Raw genomic sequence first — 21889 nt, 5'->3', positions numbered from 1 at the left:
TATCAAGCCTTTTTTTCTCAACTGAATACACCACTGCTTTAGCCATGCTGGCTCCCCGTCTGTCCTGTCCCTGCTGGATTTGGCATGTCCGGTGATGTCTGTCACAGGCTTGGGGCCAGAGTTCTTTCCCTGGCCCTCGGGGTTCTCTTCCTTGGGTCTCTGGATGTAGTGGAGGCACTTCAGGTCTGTGAGCACTAGCAGGATGTTAGCCCCGGGCAGGACAGGGGCGGGGGGCCAGTGGGGACTCTCCTGGGTTCCTGGTAGCCCTGCTTTGATTTTTCAAGCTTGTGTGCGTATTAGCCTCAAAAGTAATCAGAACGAACCTCACATGACTGTCTGCAGCCCCTATCGATTGGACATATGGAGACTGATCACGTATGGATCAAATCCCGGTTACAGAGGAGTTCTGTGATTGATGTTATAAATGTCGTTGTGTTACAGTAACTCTGAAGCCGGCCTTTTGGCCACTGAACTGTGGGAGGAGGTATATTCTGGGGGAAGGTCAAAGCAGTCAGGATGTCCTTCTGTTGTAAACACTGTGGAACACTTTTTGGTTGTTATAAATCTCGTTTTATTTTATTAAATTTTCGTAATGTTTATTTATTTTTGAGAGAGGAGAGAGACAGAATGTGAGTGGGGGAAGGGGAGAGAGAGAGGGAAACTGAATCTGCAGCAGGCTCCAGGCTCTGAGCTGTCAGCACAGAGCCTGATGTGGGGCTCGAACCCACAGACTGTGAGATCATGACCTGAGCTGTCAGACGCCCAACCAACCGAGCCACCCAGGCGCCCCTATAAATCTCCTTTTAAAAGAGAGGTAGGGGTGCCAGATGCTTAGCCGACTGAGCCACCCAGGCGCCTCTAGGAATATGCTTATTAAAAAATAAATGGACACACAATAAAAATTTAGGTTTCTTTTCATGGTAATGAAAGAAATAAATTAAAGGAGAAAAAGTTATATTTATAATGAGGATTATAACACAGAACTTGAACATTATAACATTATAACACAGAACTTGAACATTATAACATTATAACACAGAACTTGAACATTATAACATTATAGCACAGAACTTGAACATTATAACATTATAGCACAGAACTTGAACATTATAACATTATAACACAGAACTTTATATATTATAACACAGAACTTTAAAAATTGGCCCCAAACAATGTTGACCGCATTCAGGGCAATACAGGTTTTGGTAAAGAGAGTCCCTATTATTAACATTCTTCACAATGCCACTTATGTTGATTCTGATGTCAAAGAAATCAGACAGCTACAAACAAAAAATCCTTAATTCAGATAAAAGAGGCTCCTGACCTGCGCATTTATAATTAATTGTTCCTACCTAGTCACCGTCTCTTTCTCCCTCCCACCCCATTTCTGCCCACAAGATACCACCTGGACCTCAGTGCAGCACAATGGCTCACATCTGGTCAAGGTCAAAAGCTCAGATGGAGACAGCCCGCGCCCTGTGGTTTTCAAGTACACAGCCAGCATGGACCAGCTCCAAGCCATAATCGACCGTGCGGACCACTGCCAACAGGAGCTGACCTTCCACTGCAAGAAGTCGAGGCTTTCTCCCCGCCGCGGTGAGTGATCAGTGCGTTCGGCCATCGTGGGCTGCAGTGGCCACAGGTGGCCGTGGCCTGCCACGGGGGTGTGAGAATTTATGGCCATTCTGCCCACATCACAGTCTGGAAGTTACAGAGATGCTTTTCCTTGGAGCAAAGGGCAAGGTCCGTGTGTGTCGCTCATTGCCCAAAGCTGCGAATGACCTGACGTGTCTTCCAGGCTCAGCTAGAACACGGGCACGGAAGCCTCCTTACAGGTGGTCTGAGATCGCTGATGACATGCGTGGCTTAGTCATCTATCCGGGGGTCATTATCCCGTGAGATTCTTTTGCAGAGACTGAGTGTCGCCAGCGTCTGGGGAATTATTAATCAGGGGATGGTGTTGGTCTCCCGCAGCTCCTCACCCACCGTGCCTGCTGATGGTTCAGTTTTCATGTCTGTTTTACTCTTGAAAACTCTGCTTTCGGTTTTGTATTTTCTTCCTTTGGAATATCTCACTTTGTCAGAATGTGCATCCCAGCCCCACCCCTGCTCTCATGAAACTCCGTGATTTTTGGGAGTCTGAGCAGACATCTGGGGGGCGGAGTAAGCAGAGGGCGGTAGTCAGGGCCCCCTGAGTTCAAATTCAGAGCCTGTCCAGCAGCCCTGGGAGCCGGGACATTGCGTCAGCCTCAGGCTTCAGCACCAGACACTCACCTCGCCAGGCCTTGCTAGCACAACGTAGAAATTGCACAAAGTAAAATGCTCCTGATTTGCATCTCTCCAATTTATTGAATTTACAGTTAGTGCTAGAGGGTTTAGTGGGTCCCGTGAGTGGATTCCTGCTGACTAGACGACTGTGGTAAAGCGTGTTCCCAGAAGGCTGAGGACGTGGTGTCGGGGGAGGCAGACAGGGCCAGGGAGCAAGGTGGAGGCAGGGCATTGCCCCTGCCAGCTGCCACCACAGTCAGAAAACAAAACCACCTGGGAATCTGGGAGCAAACTCCACCCCGGTCAGTCCCAGAGCCCGGACACCAGGGGGCTCAGTCCAGATTTCCCCCTTGCAAGGCCAGTGTTGATTTGCAAGTGACAACTCATTCTTTCCGTATTAGGAGATAAAGCACCAACAGCAGCAACAAAAACAAGTATTTAATTGGGGTTGGGGTAAAGACGGAAAGAGAAAACGCTTTTAAACTTGTTAAACACTCGCTAAAGAGACAAAGTGAGGGATTTTTATCTATACACACTCAAGGCAGCTGCTTTTCTTTCTTTCTTCCTTTTTCTAACCTTTTTTATTTTTGAGAGAGAGAGACAGAGTACAAGTAGGGGAGGAACAGAGAGAGAGGGAGACCCAGAATCCACAGCAGGCTCCAGGCTCTGAGCTGTCAGCACAGAGCCTGACGTGGGGCTCAAACTCATGAACCGTGAGATCGTGACCTGAGCTGAAGTTGGAATCTTAACCGACTGAGCCCCCCAGGTGCCCTGTAGCTGCTTTTCTTATATTCTGCTACTGGACAATTTGTAGTGCAAAGTTAGTTGAGACAAATTCAGTACAGACCTGTATAATTCCAGAAGCTCTTAATTAGGGGATACATGAGGTTGTCCTAAAATAGTGTGGCCTAACACACCTCACAATTGTTGCACGGGTTTGCTGTGCATCACGAACGGTCGTGGGGAGCGCGATGCTGCCCTTGTGTGGAAGGAGGGGCGCCAACCCGTCCTCACTGGAGCCTTCGCTAGAATGTCTCTGTGGGGAAAGTCGCTCAGGGCGGCTGCAGGGTGGGGCCACGTAGCTTAAGAATGTCCTAGAGTGGACTGGGGAATGTCAGTCGAAATCCACTCTTCCCCAAGAATTCCCCTCTGTTCACATTCTCAGACATTATAAGGAGCCAGTGGTCTTGTTAATTGAGAGAGGAGATGAGGCAGGGCTGGGCCTCACTGTAGCAGCCCCCAAGTCCTGTGGTTCCCGGAGGGCTGGCGGGGAGCAGGTGGGCCTCGACTCTCACCAGGGCCCCACAGCGTCTTCCTTCAGCAGCTGTAGATGGATTCGGGGGCTGTGAGCACGGGCGGCTACTGAGGGAGCTTGGGGGGTCAGTCTCCATTCTGTGGACACTGAGGTCCCTGAGGATTGCAGTTATGGCTGGCGTGAAGGACAGCCCACCAGGGACGGAAATGAAATGATGGGGGTCGGGGGGCCACCTCCCTTTCCATTTCGGCTCTTCTTCTTGGTGTGCTTCCTCATGCAAATGCTCCAGATTTCTCAAAGAAATCGTGAATGGAGCCAAATGCATTCTGTACCGTCAGCAACACCTGATGCTTCTTACTTGACGGAGAAAATGAAAACTTCCTATGTAAACAAACAAGTTGTACATTTGGGGGCGATGATTCCTTCGCTCCTCAATCTATGAAAGAGTGAGTGTTGAATAGTCATGTTTTTCAAATGGGTTTTGAAAAATATCTGTTAAGTTGGAAAGATCTTCCATCCCCTGGAGATAAGTTTTCAACGCATTGGGAAGAAAAAGAAGACTGCGGGCATTGATTCCCTGGCTCGCATCTCCCGCGTGGGCCCGAGGTGGGTGGTGATGAACCCGCTGGGGTGCTTACGGGCTGGGAGGGTGCAGACAGGTGGAGAGGCCACATGGAACAGGGAGCCGTAATGAGCAGTGGTGGCTGGGAGAAGCCGGGATGTGGTCCAGATGCCGGGTGGGGGCTGGAGGGAGACAACCCGAGGGGTTCGAGAGGCACGCTGAAATGGACTGCCATCTCTCCAGGCCACCTGAAGGATGTCACGTCCACCAGTCATCCTGCTCCGATTCTCTGTTTACGAGGGACTGTTTTCCTCCATGCTCCACAAGTCCCGCCTTCCAGACCATCCTCAACCTCTGGGTGGCCTGCAGTCCCTCCCTGGGGCCTCAGCAGCGGGTTGACTGTGGGTTGTACGTGGAGGGAGGTTGTGCTGAAGAATTGAGTCGTGTAGCCTCAGTTGTCCAACCTAGGACACAGCCCAGGAATGGAGAAGGCTTGTCAGGACCATATCTGTAGTTTCCAAATACAGAGCCAACCCATTCAGTGTAAGAAGAAACACATGTCTCTGTGAGACCTTTAAGACCAGATGGGAAGGACCCATGTTTTCTGCTAGTAAATAAGGTGAAGGAAGTCCATATGTTGCATAATAATATTACATTATTTCAATAGCGGTGTAGGCTCTCGAACAGATTTCAGCTTCAGTGTATAAATTACTCTGCTTTTCTATATATATTTTTTCTTAATGACAGTTCTTTTGTGAATGTTACTACTTCCAAATAAAGGAGGTAATTGGCGTCCTCAAGAGGAATACGTAGATATCACGCCTGGATGCAGTTAGGGGACTGCTTGCTCATTCTCTAATAAAAGTAAAACATGTGGCGAGAGCAGAAGTCTTGATATGGAAATATTCTTTAAACAGTTGGAAATCCTCTTAGAAATGGTCCTGTTGTGGAGTTAGCATCTGCTCACATCTAAAATAGTCGCTGTGTTTGGAAAGCGGGGAGCAAAGGACTGTGCTGGGGAGGCAGGCTGGGGGGGGCAAAGTGGGTGTCACCTTTCTCATACTTGTCTTTCAGATGGAACCCCAGTGAGCTGGTGGGTTGGAAGAACCAATGAAACACACACTTACTGGGGAGGTTCTCAGCCTGATGCTCAAAGATGTGCTTGTGGATTACAGGGGAACTGCCTTGATTCTCGATATTACTGCAACTGTGATGCTGACCAGAATGAATGGTGATTTCCATATAATTTCCCTGTGCGAACTGTGATTTTGTACTGTTTAAACCATGTGACTTAGGCAGACGTTGGACAGGACAGCTCTGTAAAGAGGAAAGATTAAAGAACTCCCTAGTCAGCTCCAAGCAGCAGCTCTGGTGGGTGCACTGTAATGATCTGAACCTAACGCGTTAAGGTAGCTGTTTTCTGTGTACCTGTGAATAACTAATTGAGTCCATTTTATTTTTTCTTTTAACAAGCCAGAATAGGAACACCAGATCAATGTCTCCCATTCCCTGCAAGTGACTTTCCTAAAGTTAAGTTGAACCCTGCTAATGAGACGGTTGCCCCATGGTTGACCAGGGTTGTTTGCTGAACTCCCTTGCTGGCAGCTGTGTGTTTAAGTGGCCATGTTGGGGAAACCAAACATGGTCTGGTGTGCATGGAAGGGGATTTGTGGAACGCAAACCTCTCCGTATAACTGGAGGTCTCAAGAGGCTTCCAGACCCAAAAAGAAGGTGGATAACAACAGGTCTTCCAGCTAGCACTCTAGGTAACAAGAAATAACTCCCTGAAAACTCATATCTGCCAACCTGCCCTCACAGATTTGGATCCAATGTTACACGGCCCCTGAATTCAGTTAGCGGGGCCATGGGTTGGCAGCACCAACGGCTCATCGTAGAATTACATGACATTCTTACTGGAGGCCTGCCCTCCCCCAAGGGTTCCCACAGATAAATTGCCACAAAACATGAGGTTGCAATCCAGTGCTACAGAGCCCCAGGGAGGCAGAAGGAACCACAGAGCAAATCGATGCCTAAAAGTCCCAGATCACAGATACATTCAGAACGTAAGATAAAATAAATATGGGGACTGTTTGAAAAATAAGCAGTAGAATCTGAAACACGAGAAAGCAATGAGAACACGACCGGCCAAGGGGATCGTGATTTCAAAAGAACCAAAGGAATGTTTGCAAATGAAAATGTTATCATTGAAATTTGAGACTTGTTGGATCAGGTAACAGATACAGGCGGCCAGACAACTGGGACATGGAAAATGTGTGTAAATGAATGGCCTGGACTGTAGGACTGAGAGATGCACAATGGGAGGAAGGAAAACAGAGACATGGAGGGGTGGTGTGGAGAAGCCTGGACAGGCCTCTGAGTCCAGTTTCAAGAGAGAAGATTGGAGATCGTCCAGGGCAATGATGAAATAGCCAAGAGATGTCCAGATTGGAGAAAATACTAGCATACCAAGCAGGATAAGTAAAAGTCAGTCCATCTCCAGACACATCATGGCAAAACCAAAGAAACTTAAAGATAACATTAGAGGGAGCAGGGGTGAAAGGAAGAGTAAAGGCAAAGGCAGGCGGAGCCAGCTGGCCCCTCCCACCCCCCATGGCACCCACCCCTCACTGCGGCAGGAAAATAACTGTCCCATTCCCAGCATGTCCCCAGCTGACGTACAGTGAACACCCAGACAGACAGACAGATACTGAAGGAACATACAGTGTTTGAAGAATCGTTTTCAGAATGAAGAAGGTGACTGACCTTGTCAGGAGCCTCAGACACAAGAAGAAACATTGAAAGACGAAGTATGTGAACTGAGAGGTTAAGAAAATAAGAGGTATGTCCCAGACATCAGTCGCATATCACAGTATATACGGAACTGAAACAGAAGGAGGCAATTTAATCCTATTAAAACATGATTGTGATGGACGAAGGAATTAAATTTAGAAATGAAAATGTTATTGAAACTTAAAACTTGTTGCCTAGATATTTGTTAGCATTACATAGTTCGTAGTGCATACATTAAAATTTTAAGTGTGACCGCTAAAAAATAGACATGGAGAGTGTAGTATCCAAATGGGATTTTTATTTCATTTTTATTTTTTAATAAGTTTATTTATTTATTTTGAGAGAGACAGAGACCCCACGAGTGGGGGAGAGGCAGAGAGACAGAGGGAGAGAGAGAATCTCAAGCAGGCTCCGCATTGTCAGCACAGAGCCTGATGTGGGGCTCCAACCCACGAAGCTGTGAGATCAGAACCGAGCCCAAAGCAGCAGTCAGATGCTCAACCCTCTAAGCCACACAGGCGCCCAAAAATGGGATTCTAAAAACTTAGTTAATTGAAAAGAAGATAGGAAATAAAATCTAGAAAAGAAGGAGAAACAACAAGCAACAAAGTAACAAAACTAATAATGAGTAATCATGCACAATACATGTGAAAAAAGGCATTTAAATCCAGATAGATCATCGTGCATCAAGAATAAGTGTACCTCAGCTATACACCTAGAAATGTGGAACGCAAAATGCCAAACACAAATTTACCTAGCAAATATGCACAGAAGTAAGTGCAGTTTTAAAGTCTTAATATGGGAGATGATTGCTCTCACTATATAATAATGCTTTTTAATTTCACCAACAAAAACCCCATAACAATCCTGAGTTTGTATGTTCCTAATAAAAATGAATCAAAATACATATAGAAAATACCAAACTGAAAGGAGGAATATACATATCAACCATTATAGGAAGACATTTAAACATACATCTGTTAACAACTGGTAAATCATGTGGACAGAAATTATTAAGCACACAGAATATTTTTAAATGATCTCATGGTTCATGAGTTGGAGCCCCGCATTGGGCGCTGTGCTCACAGCTCAGAGCCTGGAGGCTGCCTCGGATTCTGTGTCTCCCTCTCTCTCCATCCCTCCCCGACTTGTGCACTGTCTCTCTCAAAAATAAATATTAAAAAATATTTTTAAATGAAGTCAATAGCTTGTTTTGGTAGCCACCTAAAATTAGAGAGTATATAATTTTCTCAGGCACATGTGGCACATTTTTGCAAGCTGGTTTTTCCAATATTCCATAAAGCAAAACCCCTAGTTTGTTATCATATGGACAGTTTCTCTGATTATAGTGCAGTTAGGTTAGAAATGAAGAATAGAGGGTTAAAAATATTTGAGGCATTTGAAAACCACACATGGTTAGAAACAAGGAAATGAAGACCACACTATTCATAGAAAATATGGTTGCTTACCAGGAAAACTTGAGCGTATACAGAAATATTTTTGAAATTAATCAGAATTTATTTTGTAGGGTTACTTACTGAATCTTAGAATAACTGGATTCCTATAAAGACTGTATTGCTATAAGAAAATAATATAACAGCCACTTGCTAAATCAGCAAAAAGAGTGTAGTACTCTGGAATAAATATAACAAAAATATGTAAAACTTTTATGGAGAAGACATCGTAAGACTTTATTATGAGACTCTAAGAAGACATAACTAAATGGAGATATCACACAATGGCCATGAGTGAGAAAAACAGGTGTTTCTTTGATTCCATTTAATTCCAACGCCAAATGTCTGCTTAGCGTTTGGGTCAGTGACGAGCTGGGAAAACGTACACGGAAAAGCAATGGTAAATAACAACTAAAGATGGAAACCAGGAGAGGAGACTGGCCTTGCTTGACGTGAAGTGTCACGGTGCTGTGGCAATTAAACTGCCTGGTTTGTCAAAGGGATGAGCAAAACCCAAAATAGACTAGCAAAACCCGGGAGAGAGCGCCTGGGAGCTTTCAAAATACGATGACTCTGGGGGGTGATAATTAGGTTGTCTCCAGTCTCTCTTTGCCCCCAAACAATTAGGAAATGTGAAAGCTGACCCACTGTGTGTTCACTACAGCTTTTCCAACAACAGCCCTGTTAGACTTCAAACAAGTCCCCTGCAAAACAGGCAGCAGGAAGGATCATCTCTAGAGCGCTCGGGACTGAAAACAAAAAGGAAGTCGCTTCGGAAGTTCTCTTACTGAATGTTTGAGACCTGTTGTGAGAAGTCGTCCTGCCTAGACATGCAATGGCTCCAACTGTTGAAAAAGTAGAGAAGCAAGAAGAACACTGAGATATGACTAAATCAGGCAATTTCTAATGAGGCCGGTGACTATGACCATGAATCACATCTTACATGAAGTGTAGGCAGCTGGGAATGACCTACACTGATAAATTTTAAAATCAGAGTCATTTCCAATTTCCTCAGATTCTGGAAGTTACTTTACAAAAGACGGAATGAAAAAAGAACTTATTACAATATCTGCTTTAGGACACGCAATTACCCTTTATGATTTTCCTTAACTTTTTCCAGGGCTCTGTGTGCCTGGTCATCGCTAAAAACAATTAAAGTGTAGCTTTTCACTGCATTACAAATGTAGCTCTCAAATGGTTCTCTAAAATCCAAGGATCCTCAATGAGTAACTAATACACTTACAGTCTTCCTCTAGAATGTTCTACCTAAATAGCAATGATAAGAATTAAAATGCTTATTTGTAACATGGATTGATATTTAACATGAGGAATTAATCTGGAGCATTATCCCCTCATTTATAACAAGATATATTTTCAGATTGTCTCCCCCCCAATCCACGGAACCTTCTAGCTTGTGACCACCAGTTCCCAACAAAACCAGGCGTTATGTGTTTGGGATGACCTACCTGTGTGTTTTCCCCCACAGAAATTCAGGGCCTTCACCAGATAAAGCCATGTGGCTTCATTGAGTCTCGTTTTTTGGAAACAATCTGATAATTTTTTAAAATTGTTTCTTAACTTTCAGGGTATTAAGTCCAAGTGTTTCATGGCTTAACCATAGGCACCGCCAGTCACGTTGTTACATTTTTTAAGCAAAATAAAAATATTAACAATTTTCACCTTTCTACCTTAAAAGAATACTTTGATGCCTACACAGAACTGGAATAATTAGCTATTAAGGTACGCAGATTCTTTTTGCAGCAAAGTTATTAGGCCGCACCATTTGAAATCGCTAACTGTTTCGACTTGCAAAATTGTTAGTTTCAGATGCTTCCATTTGTACCTATAAGAGTGAGTGGTGGCTTTGGAATTGTTGGCATTAAAACCGCTGAAGTTCTACACAGATACAAGGCACCAGAACCACACATTAGATGAATTATTATTTGTTCCTAAATCAAAAGTACCAAGTCATTGAAATATATAGTAAAAATAGGAACAGCTTACAATGAGCAGAAAAATCTTTCTTTGTCCAGAGAGGTGTTTGCTGGTCAGCTAGCTCACGACCCAGGTCCTCTGGCTGTTAGTCTAGTTTTTGTTATATTGGACCCATAGATATTAATGCTGCCTTAAGTATTCAGTTACATGATTTGGCTACAGTACAATTATATTTTCGTTATTATTTATAATATCCACTGGGTTTCTTGGGGACATTGATGGTGGTTTTATGTCCACGTCCCCAACCCACAGGGCCTGGCCAGTAGAAGTTGTTTAGGAAGTGTTGGTCGAAGGAATGGATGGCGATAGCCATGGACAAAGCACTTCCCATGCATTGTCTCATTTATTAATTTAGAGTGCACATTGTGTCCTGCTTTCAATTTGGTTTTGAATGAGTATTTTGTTTTGATTTTTTAATTTATGGCATCAATTATTAAAGAAATGCCTAGTAACAGCTCTACAAATTTTGGAAAATAATAGTAAAAAGAAAAAAATCTGAGAATTGAAAACCTAAATCTTGTCAGCCAGGTGTTTTGGGTTTTGTTTTTTTTAAACGAAGCCCGACATCTTGCATATGTAAGTTCTGCATTTAGGACTTACACTGCGACTAGATCGGAAAAAGCAAGGAGCTGCTCAATTGCAGTGACAGTGTGATCTCATGCCAGCACTGAGGCTTATGATTTTGGACCTGGCCCCTTTCTTCTCTGGGGTCACACAGACAAAGATCTCGGGTCCCCAGACGACCTTATGTAAGTGTTCAGATGAGCCGTTAGATTTCCTGACGGTTACGTAGTCACACATTTAGCTTAATAACTCTTGAACTGCGGTAAAAGACCATTGTGTCTCTGGATGTCATTCGGAATAATGGTAAGGGGGTCATGTTTGTTTTGTAGGACCAGCGACACAGTAGTCCTTTCCCGTAAGGAGCACCTGCCGGTCACTCAGGTTGTGATGGGAGACACAGGCCGGCCACGTTCAGAAGCGGCGTATGTGCTGGGGCCTCTGCTCTGCTGGGGGGACAGTAAGTAGCGGGAAGAGGAACTATCTTGACCCCTGAAAACTACATGTCAGCGTTTTCGGAGAAATGTAGTGTCCGGAGTTCATAAAAACCCCGCCCACTCTGATACTCCATATTTCATTAGAAACGTGTTAACTTATACAAGAAGTGTGTATTGTCATTGCCATTGAGAAAGAAGGGAGAAAAATTGCCTTACCTTTGGAGTATGTGTCCTTTATGCAGTATTGAAACCAGACCATTGCTCTGGATACTGATGGAACCATCTGAAATTTGTATCACCTGGTCAGCAAACATCTCACATGTACCTCTAAGTGTAAGGCACTGCACTGAGTCCCGAGATGCCTAAAACTGGCACGGTGATGAGAAACGGGTCACAGAACCCCTCATGGGTGCCTGTTGGTTAACACCTGTCGGCAGTTCTGAAAACCTCCGTGGTTCTGACTCTGCTCACCCTCCAACTACATCTGGATTTCTTACATATCCTTCCTTCTCCCCAGCTAATTGAAATAAAATGTATCGGTTCCAGATTTAATTCACCTCTTTCTAATCCCTCAGGCCTTCTCCTCCATCGCTTCCTAGAAACTGATTTTTCCAGCGCACCAATGAGACCCCGATGTTGCTAAATCCAAATTTTAATCTCTGGTGTCGTCTGAGTTGACCTGTTGGCCACTTTGGTCTCCTTTCCTGATTCTCACCCTCCTTGGTGCTGACGCACCACAACATCCTAGGTTTCTCCCTACTTCCTTCACCTTGCCAGGGGCATCCTCTTGGGGTGCCCCACCCTGCATCCTCAGCCCCCCTCTTCTCTGTTCTCCAGCCTTTCCCAACAGGCCATGGCTTTAAATACCCCATTGATGTCAGCGAGTGCCCGGTCTACACCTCAAGGCCACTCCCCCTGAGCCCCCGACCCTGGCATCCAGCTGGCTGCTCAGTACCTCGGCTTGTATTTCACTAGGCATTATGGAATCAGTTTGTCAAAAATAAGGGGGGGAATGTTTCCAGAGCAGCCTTCCCCACCTCAGTACATGGCAACTCCATTCTTCCTTCTGCTTCGACTGAAAGCGTGACAGGCACTCACAATGTCTTTCCTTTCTCAACACACATCCAATTCGTCCACAAGTCATGCTGTTTCCAGCCTCAAACATGGATCTGAATCCACCTTCATGACCACCAGTGCCTGGATTGTTGCTGCGGCTTCCCTGGCCTGCCTGGGCTGAGCTGATACTCCATGTGACAGCCCGCCGGACAAGCCAGGCCGTGTCCTCTGCCCAGACTCTGTGGTGGCACTCAAATCAGAGGAGAGGCCAAAGCACAATGCCTGCCAAGGCCACAGCGGCCATTTTGCCTTCTGACCCCATGGAGCCACAGCCCATCCCGTAGGAGATGTTGCCTCGTTAGGAAGTCCTGACGTTTCTGAACCTTGCTATTGAGAAAATCAGAGATTCCTTCCTCAGACAACAATACTGAGATGTGGAAAGTCAAAATGTGAGGAGCACAGTAACATGCGTCGATTGATGGTAGTAATGAAGAATTGTTTTTCTTGCTCGTGATGTTAAAGTGCAGACCACGGTTCTGCTTGTGGATAAGATGAGCTTAGCATGCCCCACCTCCTCGCTCCCACCGAGTCCTCCTCCAGAACCTGGACAGAGTGCCCAGAAGCAGCTGTCTCTGGACGCTAGGAAGCATGTAGCAAGGAAGAGAAACCAGAATACACCCTCTAGGTTTTCCTGCAGCGTCTCTTGGCCAGCTCCATGTGGACACTGACTCCCAGACAGGGTTCCAAGAGAAGCCTTCCATCCCTGGCTGGAGGAGACATCAGAGAAGTCCCAACTCTCAGGGAATGTAGAGACCCCAGTTCCCTCTTTTTCTGTGTTTTCTGAGTCCCCAGACCCCAGGTAGAGCCATGGAAAAAGCAACAGAAGTTGCCCTGGAAACTTTTGGTCTAAGTAGGGTCTTTGGCTCAGAGCCCATGGGCAGACTCCTGCTACTTTTGTGTTCTTTCTCTTCTCACCCATCGCTTGGCCACGGACATGGTTGAGTTGCGGAGGTGCATAGAGCACACAGTAGAGCAGTCTAAAAATAACCCTTTCTCTGGTCCTGTGATGGAGAAGGGAGACCAGGGGGCCAGGAAGGGCACAGGGAGGGAACCGTTCAGGAAGAAGTGCTGTACGTTGTTTATGAAATCTCGGGCTCACCCCAGAGTGACCCTTGTGTGGCTCTGATCCCAACTGTAGACCAGAGAAGTGGAGAACTGACCTGAGAGGGTGCCACCCAAGACCCAGCCTGGCCACTGGGCGGCGCACAAGTGAGGCGGATATGAATACTCCTGCAAATGATTTGCAAACTGGACCGCCCTCAGAGACAGCCCGCGGAAGGCACGTGGCAATGTGTGGCCAGCTCCCAACCGGGCCGACTACCTGCAAAATAACTAGCTAAATAAAAAATAAACAATACAAAATAAATATGTATATTCAACAGGCTCCACAAACTTTAAATGAAGTGTGGAGTTTGTCAATATACTATTTAAAATATCTAGGAAATAACCCAAAATTACTTAGCACAAAGAACCAGAAAATTCTAAGGTGGCTTGGGAAAATATAATCAACAGATACTAATGCAGATATGACACCGAAGTTAGAATTATCTGATAGAGTTTAAACCAGCTGTTACATCAGAGCCCTAATAAGTAATCATAAACACTTTCTTAACAAACGGAAAAAGAACATTGCATCAAAGAAATAGGATATATAAAGAGCTAAATGAAAACTTTACAACTGAAAAATACTGCAACAGAAATAAAAGATGCATTGGAAGGGCAAATAGCAGATCTGAGATGAAACGGTCAGTGACCTTAAAGATGAATAGAAATGATTCAATCTGAACAAAAAGGAAAAAGGATCTAGAAATGAACAGGGCCTCAGGGAACCATGAGTCAACAATAAAAGCTCTAATATTCATGTAATTGAATACTCAGAAGAAGACAGAAGAGTGAAAAAAATGTTAAAAAAAATAATGGCTGAAAATTTTCCAAGTTTGGCAAAAGACAGACTTGAGAAGCTGAATGAACTTCAAACAGGATAAACTCAAAGAAATTCACATCCAGACACATCATAATCAGACTGCTGCAAATAAAGGAAGTAGGAAATTTTTTAAAATCAGCCCGAGAGAATAATGATGCATCCTCTGTAGGTGAACACCAACTGCAATGGTAGTGACGTTCTCATGGAAGTACGGAAGCCAGAGGAAGTGGTAAAACATCTCTCAAGTGCTAAAAGTAAAGCTGTCAGTCTGGAATTCTATATTCAGCAAAAATCTCCTTCAGGAGTGAAGATAAAATAAAGAAATTCTCAGACGAAGGAAAGCTAAAAGCATTCATGACCAGAAGATGCTTTAAAAGACTCTCTAAAGGAGGATTCAGGCAGAAGGGAAATGAGATCTGGACGTCAGGGATAGAAAACCAACATTAAAAATGGTAAACATCTGGGGAACGGGTGGCTCAGTCGGTTGAGTGTCCAACTTTGGCTCAGGTCATGATCTCATGGTTCGTGGGTTCGAGCCCCGTGTCGGGCTCTGTGCTGACAGCTAGCTCAGAGCCTGGAGCCTGCTTCAGATTTTGTGTCTTCCTCTTTTTCTGTCTCTCTGCAGCTCATGTTCTGTCTCTCTTTCTCTCAAAAAAAACATTTTAAAAAATGTTAACGGTAAGTATGTGGGTAAATATAACAGTCTGTTCTGCTATTGAGTTACGTAAAAATATATGAGGGTTGAAAGCAAAAAATACGATGTTATTTCATAGGGTCTTTAATACGCACAAATGTAGTACATTTAGCAAAAACAACATCAAGGGGAGCAGGTAAAGTAACAGAATTGTTGGTGACATTTTTACAAACTAGTCAAGGTGGTTGAAATGTAGATTCTGAGCAGACCAAGAAAAGCACATATACCATAATTACCAAAAAAAAAAAAATCAAGGAAGCACTATGGACAAATAAAAACAGAATGCTAAAAAATGTTTAAATAACCTGAAAAGACACAGAAAAGGAGACGTAGACAAACAAAAGGGTACAACAAACAGGGAAAAAATGGTACAACTAAATTCCACGTGTCAATATTTGTACTACGGTTAGTCTAAACCAACTGAAAGACAAATTTTTACGGCTCAACTATGTACTGTGTAAAAGAAACTCACTTCAACCATAATGACATCATGAGTTGAAAAAGAAGGATTAGAAAAGATACACTGCCTAAATTCTAATTAAAGAAAGCTGGACTTTGTGTATTAAAATCTTTGCTTGAAAGCATAGAAAATTAATAGATACAAAGAGCGATTAAGAAGACATGAGATTCTTAATTGGATGTGCTAATAACAGGGCGTCAAACTACGTAAAGCAACAACAGCCAGGATGGAAGGGGGAAGTGGACAAATTCATAATTATAATTAGAGAATCCAAGACGCTCTCCCATGAACCTAAGAGCGGGAAATGGGCAGGGCTTGGATGTGGCCACACCAGCAGCATCGAAAGCACCCTCATGGACCTCCTTCCCAGCAGCACAATACACATTCTTCCCCCCCCCACATGGATATAGCATATTGTGTATCACCAAACAAACTTGAGCAACTATCAAGTAAATCATGCAAAATACATTCTCAGGCATCAGTGCATTAAAAGAAGCATGTTACAAAGGCAGTAAGAAAGTCTCCACCAACACTTAGACATTTAACCGCAGACTGTTAACTAATAAACAAGTCGAGGAGGTCTCAAATGGATATTAGAAAACAGATGGACCTGAATGATAAGGAAACTACAGCATATCAAAAACGGTGGGGTGCACTGATGGCAGTGCTCAGAGGAGTAATTATAGCATTAAGTTCTTGTATTACGAAAAAAATCTCAACTTCATAATTGAAGCTTTTACCATAAGAAATTAGAAAAAGAAGAAAAAAATAATTCAAAGTAAGCAGAAGGAAGGAACTAATAAAGATACGAAGAGGAAGCCATTCGATTTAAAGCAGAACAATAGAGATCTATAAAAGCAAAACATAGTTTTGAAAGATCAATAAAATGGATAAATTTCTAGCTGAACTGTTGAAAGAGAGAAGAGAAAAATTACTCACGAGGGGTGAGGGCTGGAATATCACTACGGACCCTACGAACATCAGGAGCATAGTAATAGCAATCTACTAACAACTTTATGCACGTACCTTCTCCAACATGGATAAAACAGACCGATTCCTTGAAAACCACTAACAACTAAGACTCATTCAAGATGAAACAGACACCTGCACCAGACCTAACAGTAGTCGTGGCGTGGAATCCAGTCTGAGATGGTTTTACTGGTGAATTCTACCAAAGAAGAAATAACACCATATTTACACAATCTCTTTCAGAAAATAGAAGAGGAAATTCTTTCCAACATCATATGAGGCCAACATTGCCCCTGTACCCACACTAGAGATAGCTGCAGGTAGCATCATCACAGACGTGTATGCAAAAATCCTCAGCACAACACGAGCAAAGAATCCAGGAATATAGAATGAATGATACACCATCACTGACGGGGATCTACCCCAGGATGCAAGGCTGATTCGGTGCAGCCGGTCCTGGGACAACCCAGGTTTGAATACAATAGATGCACTTATGCGCAGATTTTTTTTCCAGTAAATACAGTCCTGTAAATGTGTTTTCTCTTTATTATGATTTCCTTAATAATATCATGCTTTCACTGGCTTACTTTACTATAGTAAAGTATGTGTTAATGTATGTGTTAACACATACAAAGTATGTGTTGATGAAGTGTTGATGTTACTGGTAAGGTTCCCAGTTGAAAGAAGGTTATTAGCACTTAAGCTTTTAGGGAGTCAGAAGTCACATATGGATTTTCAACTGTGCAAAGGTCAATGCCTCTAACACCCTGGTTGTTCAAGGGTCACCTGTATTTGGAAATCAATCTATGTAATCTACCATTTTACCAGTTGAAAGTAGAAAACTCATACCAGATGCCTTTTCTGCATCAATTGATGGAAACACAATAATGTGTGTTATGATTCTAGCATGGATTAATGGGATAATTAATTTGTATCACGATAGCATTCACAATGAAATCCTTAGCAAACTATGAGTGAAAGGGAACTTCTTCATCCTGATAATGGTGTCTCTATCCAGAATGGCTAGCATCGTAATTATTGGTGAAAAACAGAATTCTCCCCCTAAGACTGGGAACAAGCTAAGGATATCCAGTCACACCTCTTCTCTCCCGGCGTTTCAGTCACAGCACGAGTCCTTGCCAGTGCAGGAGTGTAAGGAAGGGAATAAGAGCATACAGGTTAGAAAGCGAGAAAGAAGACTGTTCACAGATCCACGCACAATCGGCACAAATGTTTATCGCAGCTCTGTTCATAAGTGACCGAACTTGGAGACGACACTGACATTCTCAAATGTGGGCAAAGAAATGGTGGCCCCATCCACCCGATGGGATACTCCAGAGCAGTGCCGACGTGGCAACTTGAATCCATCTCAGAGGCTTTATGCTGAGTGAAAGAAGCTGGTCTCAAAAGGTTACCTACAGCATGACTCCGTTTATTGAAGCCTGGAAAACTAGAGATCGTGGTGGGCAGGGCTTGGGGGGTGGTGTTGGCTATAAGGAAATAGCAAGAGGGAGTTTTGGGGATGATGGAACTGTTCTTTATCCTGATTTTAGTGATGGTTGTACAAATCCATGTGTGTAATTTTTAATTTTTTAAATGCTTTTAATTATTTTTGAGAGAGAGAGACAAAGAGACAGAATGCAAGCAGGGGAGGGGCAGAGAGAGAGACACACACACAGAATCAGAAGCAGGTTCCAGGCTCTGAGCTGTCAGCACAGAGCCTGACATGGGGCTCGAACCCATGAACTATGAGACCATGACCTGAGCCAAAGTTGGACGCTTACCCAAATGAGCCACCCAGGACCTCCATGCACGTATTAAAATTCACATAACATACATCCCCCAAAAGTCAACTTTACTGTATGACAATTTTTTTAATTTTTTTAAGTTTGTTTATTTTTGAGAGAGTGTGAATGGGGGAGGGGCAGGGAGAGGGAGAGGGAGAATCCCAAGGGGACCCTGCAGTGTCAGCACAGAGCCTGATGCGGGGCTCAAACTCGGAGCCGTGCGATCATGGTCTGAGCCAAAATCAAGAGTTGGGACACTTAACCAGCTGAGCCACGCCAGTGCCCCTCTATGATAATTTTAAAATAATATTATTTTCTTAAAAAACACAGGCCGTTTCCAGTGATTATCTCCCCAGGCAGTGCAGCCTTGTCCAGAATCTTAATCCTTGAGTCAGTATTTCGATACTCGCTCACACTTCGGCCACATGTTTGGAAGAACCCCTAGATGAGGGCTTACATAGATAATTATAGCACTGAACGGCAAAAAGTGCTAGAAATACAAAACGTAGCTGCTGTCTGTTCTGTTTCATTGTTATGGTTGCTGTCTTTTTTCTTTTTGGAAACAGATTCATTTTGGAACTCAGCTTCCTTCAATACTGAGACTTCATACCTTCATTTCCCTACGTTCCGTGGAGAGTTCAGTGCTGACGTGTCTTTCTTTTTTAAGACGACAGCTTCTTCTGGGGTGTTTGTAGAGAACCTGGGGATCACAGACTTCATCAGGCTAGAGCTACATGGTGAGTTGCCCCCCGGACAAAGCCACCAGGCACTCAAGAATTAGCAGTAACCCCTTTGGGAACCAAACCATATTGCAATGCTTTGTCACTTGTATTTCTTTGGTACATACTAAAGTTCTGTTATTTTACATCGTTATTTTTAACAGAGAGTAAAACAGAGATTCAGAAAACACATAACGCTCTGTAGAGCAGCAGTTAGCTGCCCTAACTCTGTGCAGTCAGGATACTTAAAACCAAACTGGTCATAACTCACTAAACTATAGACTCAGTTCATTTAATTGACTAGTCACATCTTTTATGCACCTATCACAATTCTCAATTACTTACTTCAGAATTCCATGTAGTAGGGCACCTGATGGCCTCAACATCTGCCTTTGGTTCAGGTCATGATCTCGTGGTTCATGAGTTCAAGCCCCAGTTTGAGTCCCAGGTAGAGACCTGCGCCGGGCTCCGTGCTGACAGCTCAGAGCCTGGAGCCTGCATCAGATTCTGTGTCTCCCTACTTCTGCCCCTGCCCTGTTCGTGCTCTGTTTCTCTCTCACTCTCGCTCTCTCTCTCTCTCTTTCTCAAAAATAAATACGCATTCAAAAGTTATGTAGTACCTTTTAAACAAAGTATATGAAGACTTAAACCACCTTGAAATAAACCCACTTATACATATGAAGCCAGCTAACATGTTAGATTTCTTCCTCTAGGTGAATATCTCGACTCCTTAGGGTTTAGCAAGATGAAGTGTGAGCTCTGAGCAGGAAGGAATATGTTAAAATCGCTTTGTCTCTCTTCCTCCGGGATATAGATTTATTTTGCCCGCCTCGCCAGCTCAGCGTGACATTTGTCTGCACCAGGGTCACTGTCCTCTGCTTTCACAGGGAGGTGCCATGTCACTTGCCTCCTGTCCATCAAGACCAGACTTGCTCCCTGCGCATGAGCCGAGTGACTCTCCCTGTCTGTATCTGCAGCTCCCTCGGAAGTGACCTTTTCCTTTGACGTGGGGAACGGACGTTGCGAGGTCACAGTGCGGTCGCCCGCTCCCTTTAATGACGACCGGTGGCACTACGTGAGGGCGGAGAGGAATGTGAAGGAAGCGTCGCTGCAGGTGGACCGGCTCCCCGCCGAGACCCAGGCTGCACCTGCCAACGGGCACGCGCGCCTACAGCCCAACAGCCAGCTCTTCGTGGGTGAGTGTGAGGGGTCGCACCCAGAGAAACTCCGAACGGGACAGGCGGTGACGGCAGCAAGGGCAGCTTCTGTCCTCGCCTTGGGCCAAGCGCCCAGGTGATAGCATCTCTTTCCCCAGATCCTTAATACTCTTCCCATAGAATGTTCTTACTGAGTACGGTTTCTGTAGACTTCCCAGATTCGAAACTCCAAAAGCAGAGACACCCAATCCACCCAGTCCATGGTGGACTCACTCCCCAGCTTGTGCTCAATTGCATAGATGACTTGCATTTGCTTTTGTTACTTCTTATAAATACTGTGTTAAAGTCCACTAGCAATTTTCCTCCATTTCTTCTGCTCCACTTCTCAGGGAAGTTGGAGAACCTGCCTCGCAATGGTGGCAGAATTCTCCAAGTGACTGGAGGGGACTCGCCAGGCTGTGCCCTCAGGACCACACCAGCTGCCACTCCTCAGCACCGCCCTCCCCTGTGGCCCAGTCCTTGCAGACGCGGGTTCAAAACCCGGCTGGCTCTTTCTTCTTGGTGCCCATTCCTGAAAGACTAAAGCTCTGGAGAGTGGAAATCTTCTCTTTCTTTTGCTTGCTCACTTTTTATATTGTTTTCTTTTGCTCCAAGGGAAAGATAAGTTTTGTTACATTACTTTTCAGACAACTCTATTCTAATTTGGAAACCAAGAAGATTAACAAGGTAGCTCTTACTGGATCATTTTTCATGTGTTTTAAAGTAAATAAGGATGCAGTCTAATTGAACACTGATATAATCACAAACTAGCACTCAGTCTCCTTTGCCAGGGGGTACCTGCAGCATCTGAGGGCTGGTGCTGCACAGGGAGTTTGTGCGCGTGTGTGTGTGTGTGCAGCCCGTGGCCCCAAACACGTCTGCTTCAAGCACAGTTCTTACTAAGTAGGCTTCGCTTCAAGTCATGAAACTGGACCAAACTGAACAATTTTATTTGCCGATTTCTGATGCTGAAGATCCATTAATGGAATTTCTAGGAACAGACTTTTCATGACCCTCTACCGAGAAGTAACATCTCCACGGAGCTGTTTCTAGAGCTTGAGAAGCTAGCGGAACGGTCTGAGCTGGCGTATGTGCCCCAGGCCCGCTGAGTCAGAATCTGTGGGAACGAGCCCCAACTCTGTCTTTAGCATGCCTTCCAGGTGAGCCCTGCGCTCCCAGATGTGAGATTGGGCTCGCGTGGCACATGGTAGAACTACAGAGAGTTACGTGTTCAGTTAGTGTCCCCCCAACCCAAGGGCCGGCAGGCTGGAGGCAGGCCTGGGGGCTGGGTATTGATTTCACCCCTCCGCCTTCTCTGTCTTTGCCCACTGCTCAATTCCTTCTCATGGATTTGTTATGGACGGCACTTCTAAGAAGGGTTGTTGTTACATATATAACTTGTTATATAATATATAACAAATATATAACAAAAATACATATAACATGCATATACAAATTTTAATGTATATTATATAGGATAACTATAACTATAATTATAAATTATATAAATATAATTTGTGTTGTATATTTTATATATGCATATCTGCATACATACATAATTGTGTATTTTAATATATACATTTGTTATATGTATCATATTGCAAAGATTTAAAAAAATTTTTAACGTTTTATTTATTTTTGTGAGAGAGAGAGACAACGTGAGCAGGGGAGAGTCAGAGAGAGAGGGAGACACAGAATCTGA

The 21889-nt window shown here is 44.2% G+C and overlaps 1 protein-coding gene across 1 annotated transcript in view; it reads left to right on the top strand.

The window, feature by feature from the left end:
• The window catches only part of LOC115275980 (contactin-associated protein-like 3), a 149649-nt gene that overhangs the window by 103483 nt on the left and 24277 nt on the right, over positions 1-21889 (top strand). The window contains exons 12-16 of the mRNA XM_029919691.1: positions 1399-1596; positions 5160-5316; positions 11218-11345; positions 18839-19009; positions 19969-20187. Coding sequence (XP_029775551.1) covers positions 1399-1596; positions 5160-5316; positions 11218-11345; positions 18839-19009; positions 19969-20187 — 873 coding nt within the window. The remainder of the gene's footprint in view (positions 1-1398; positions 1597-5159; positions 5317-11217; positions 11346-18838; positions 19010-19968; positions 20188-21889) is intronic.

Source organism: Suricata suricatta, chromosome 13 (genome assembly GCF_006229205.1).
Source record: "Suricata suricatta isolate VVHF042 chromosome 13, meerkat_22Aug2017_6uvM2_HiC, whole genome shotgun sequence".
In the NCBI taxonomy this organism is placed as follows: domain Eukaryota; kingdom Metazoa; phylum Chordata; class Mammalia; order Carnivora; family Herpestidae; genus Suricata; species Suricata suricatta.
This window is presented reverse-complemented; position numbering and strand designations above follow the sequence as displayed.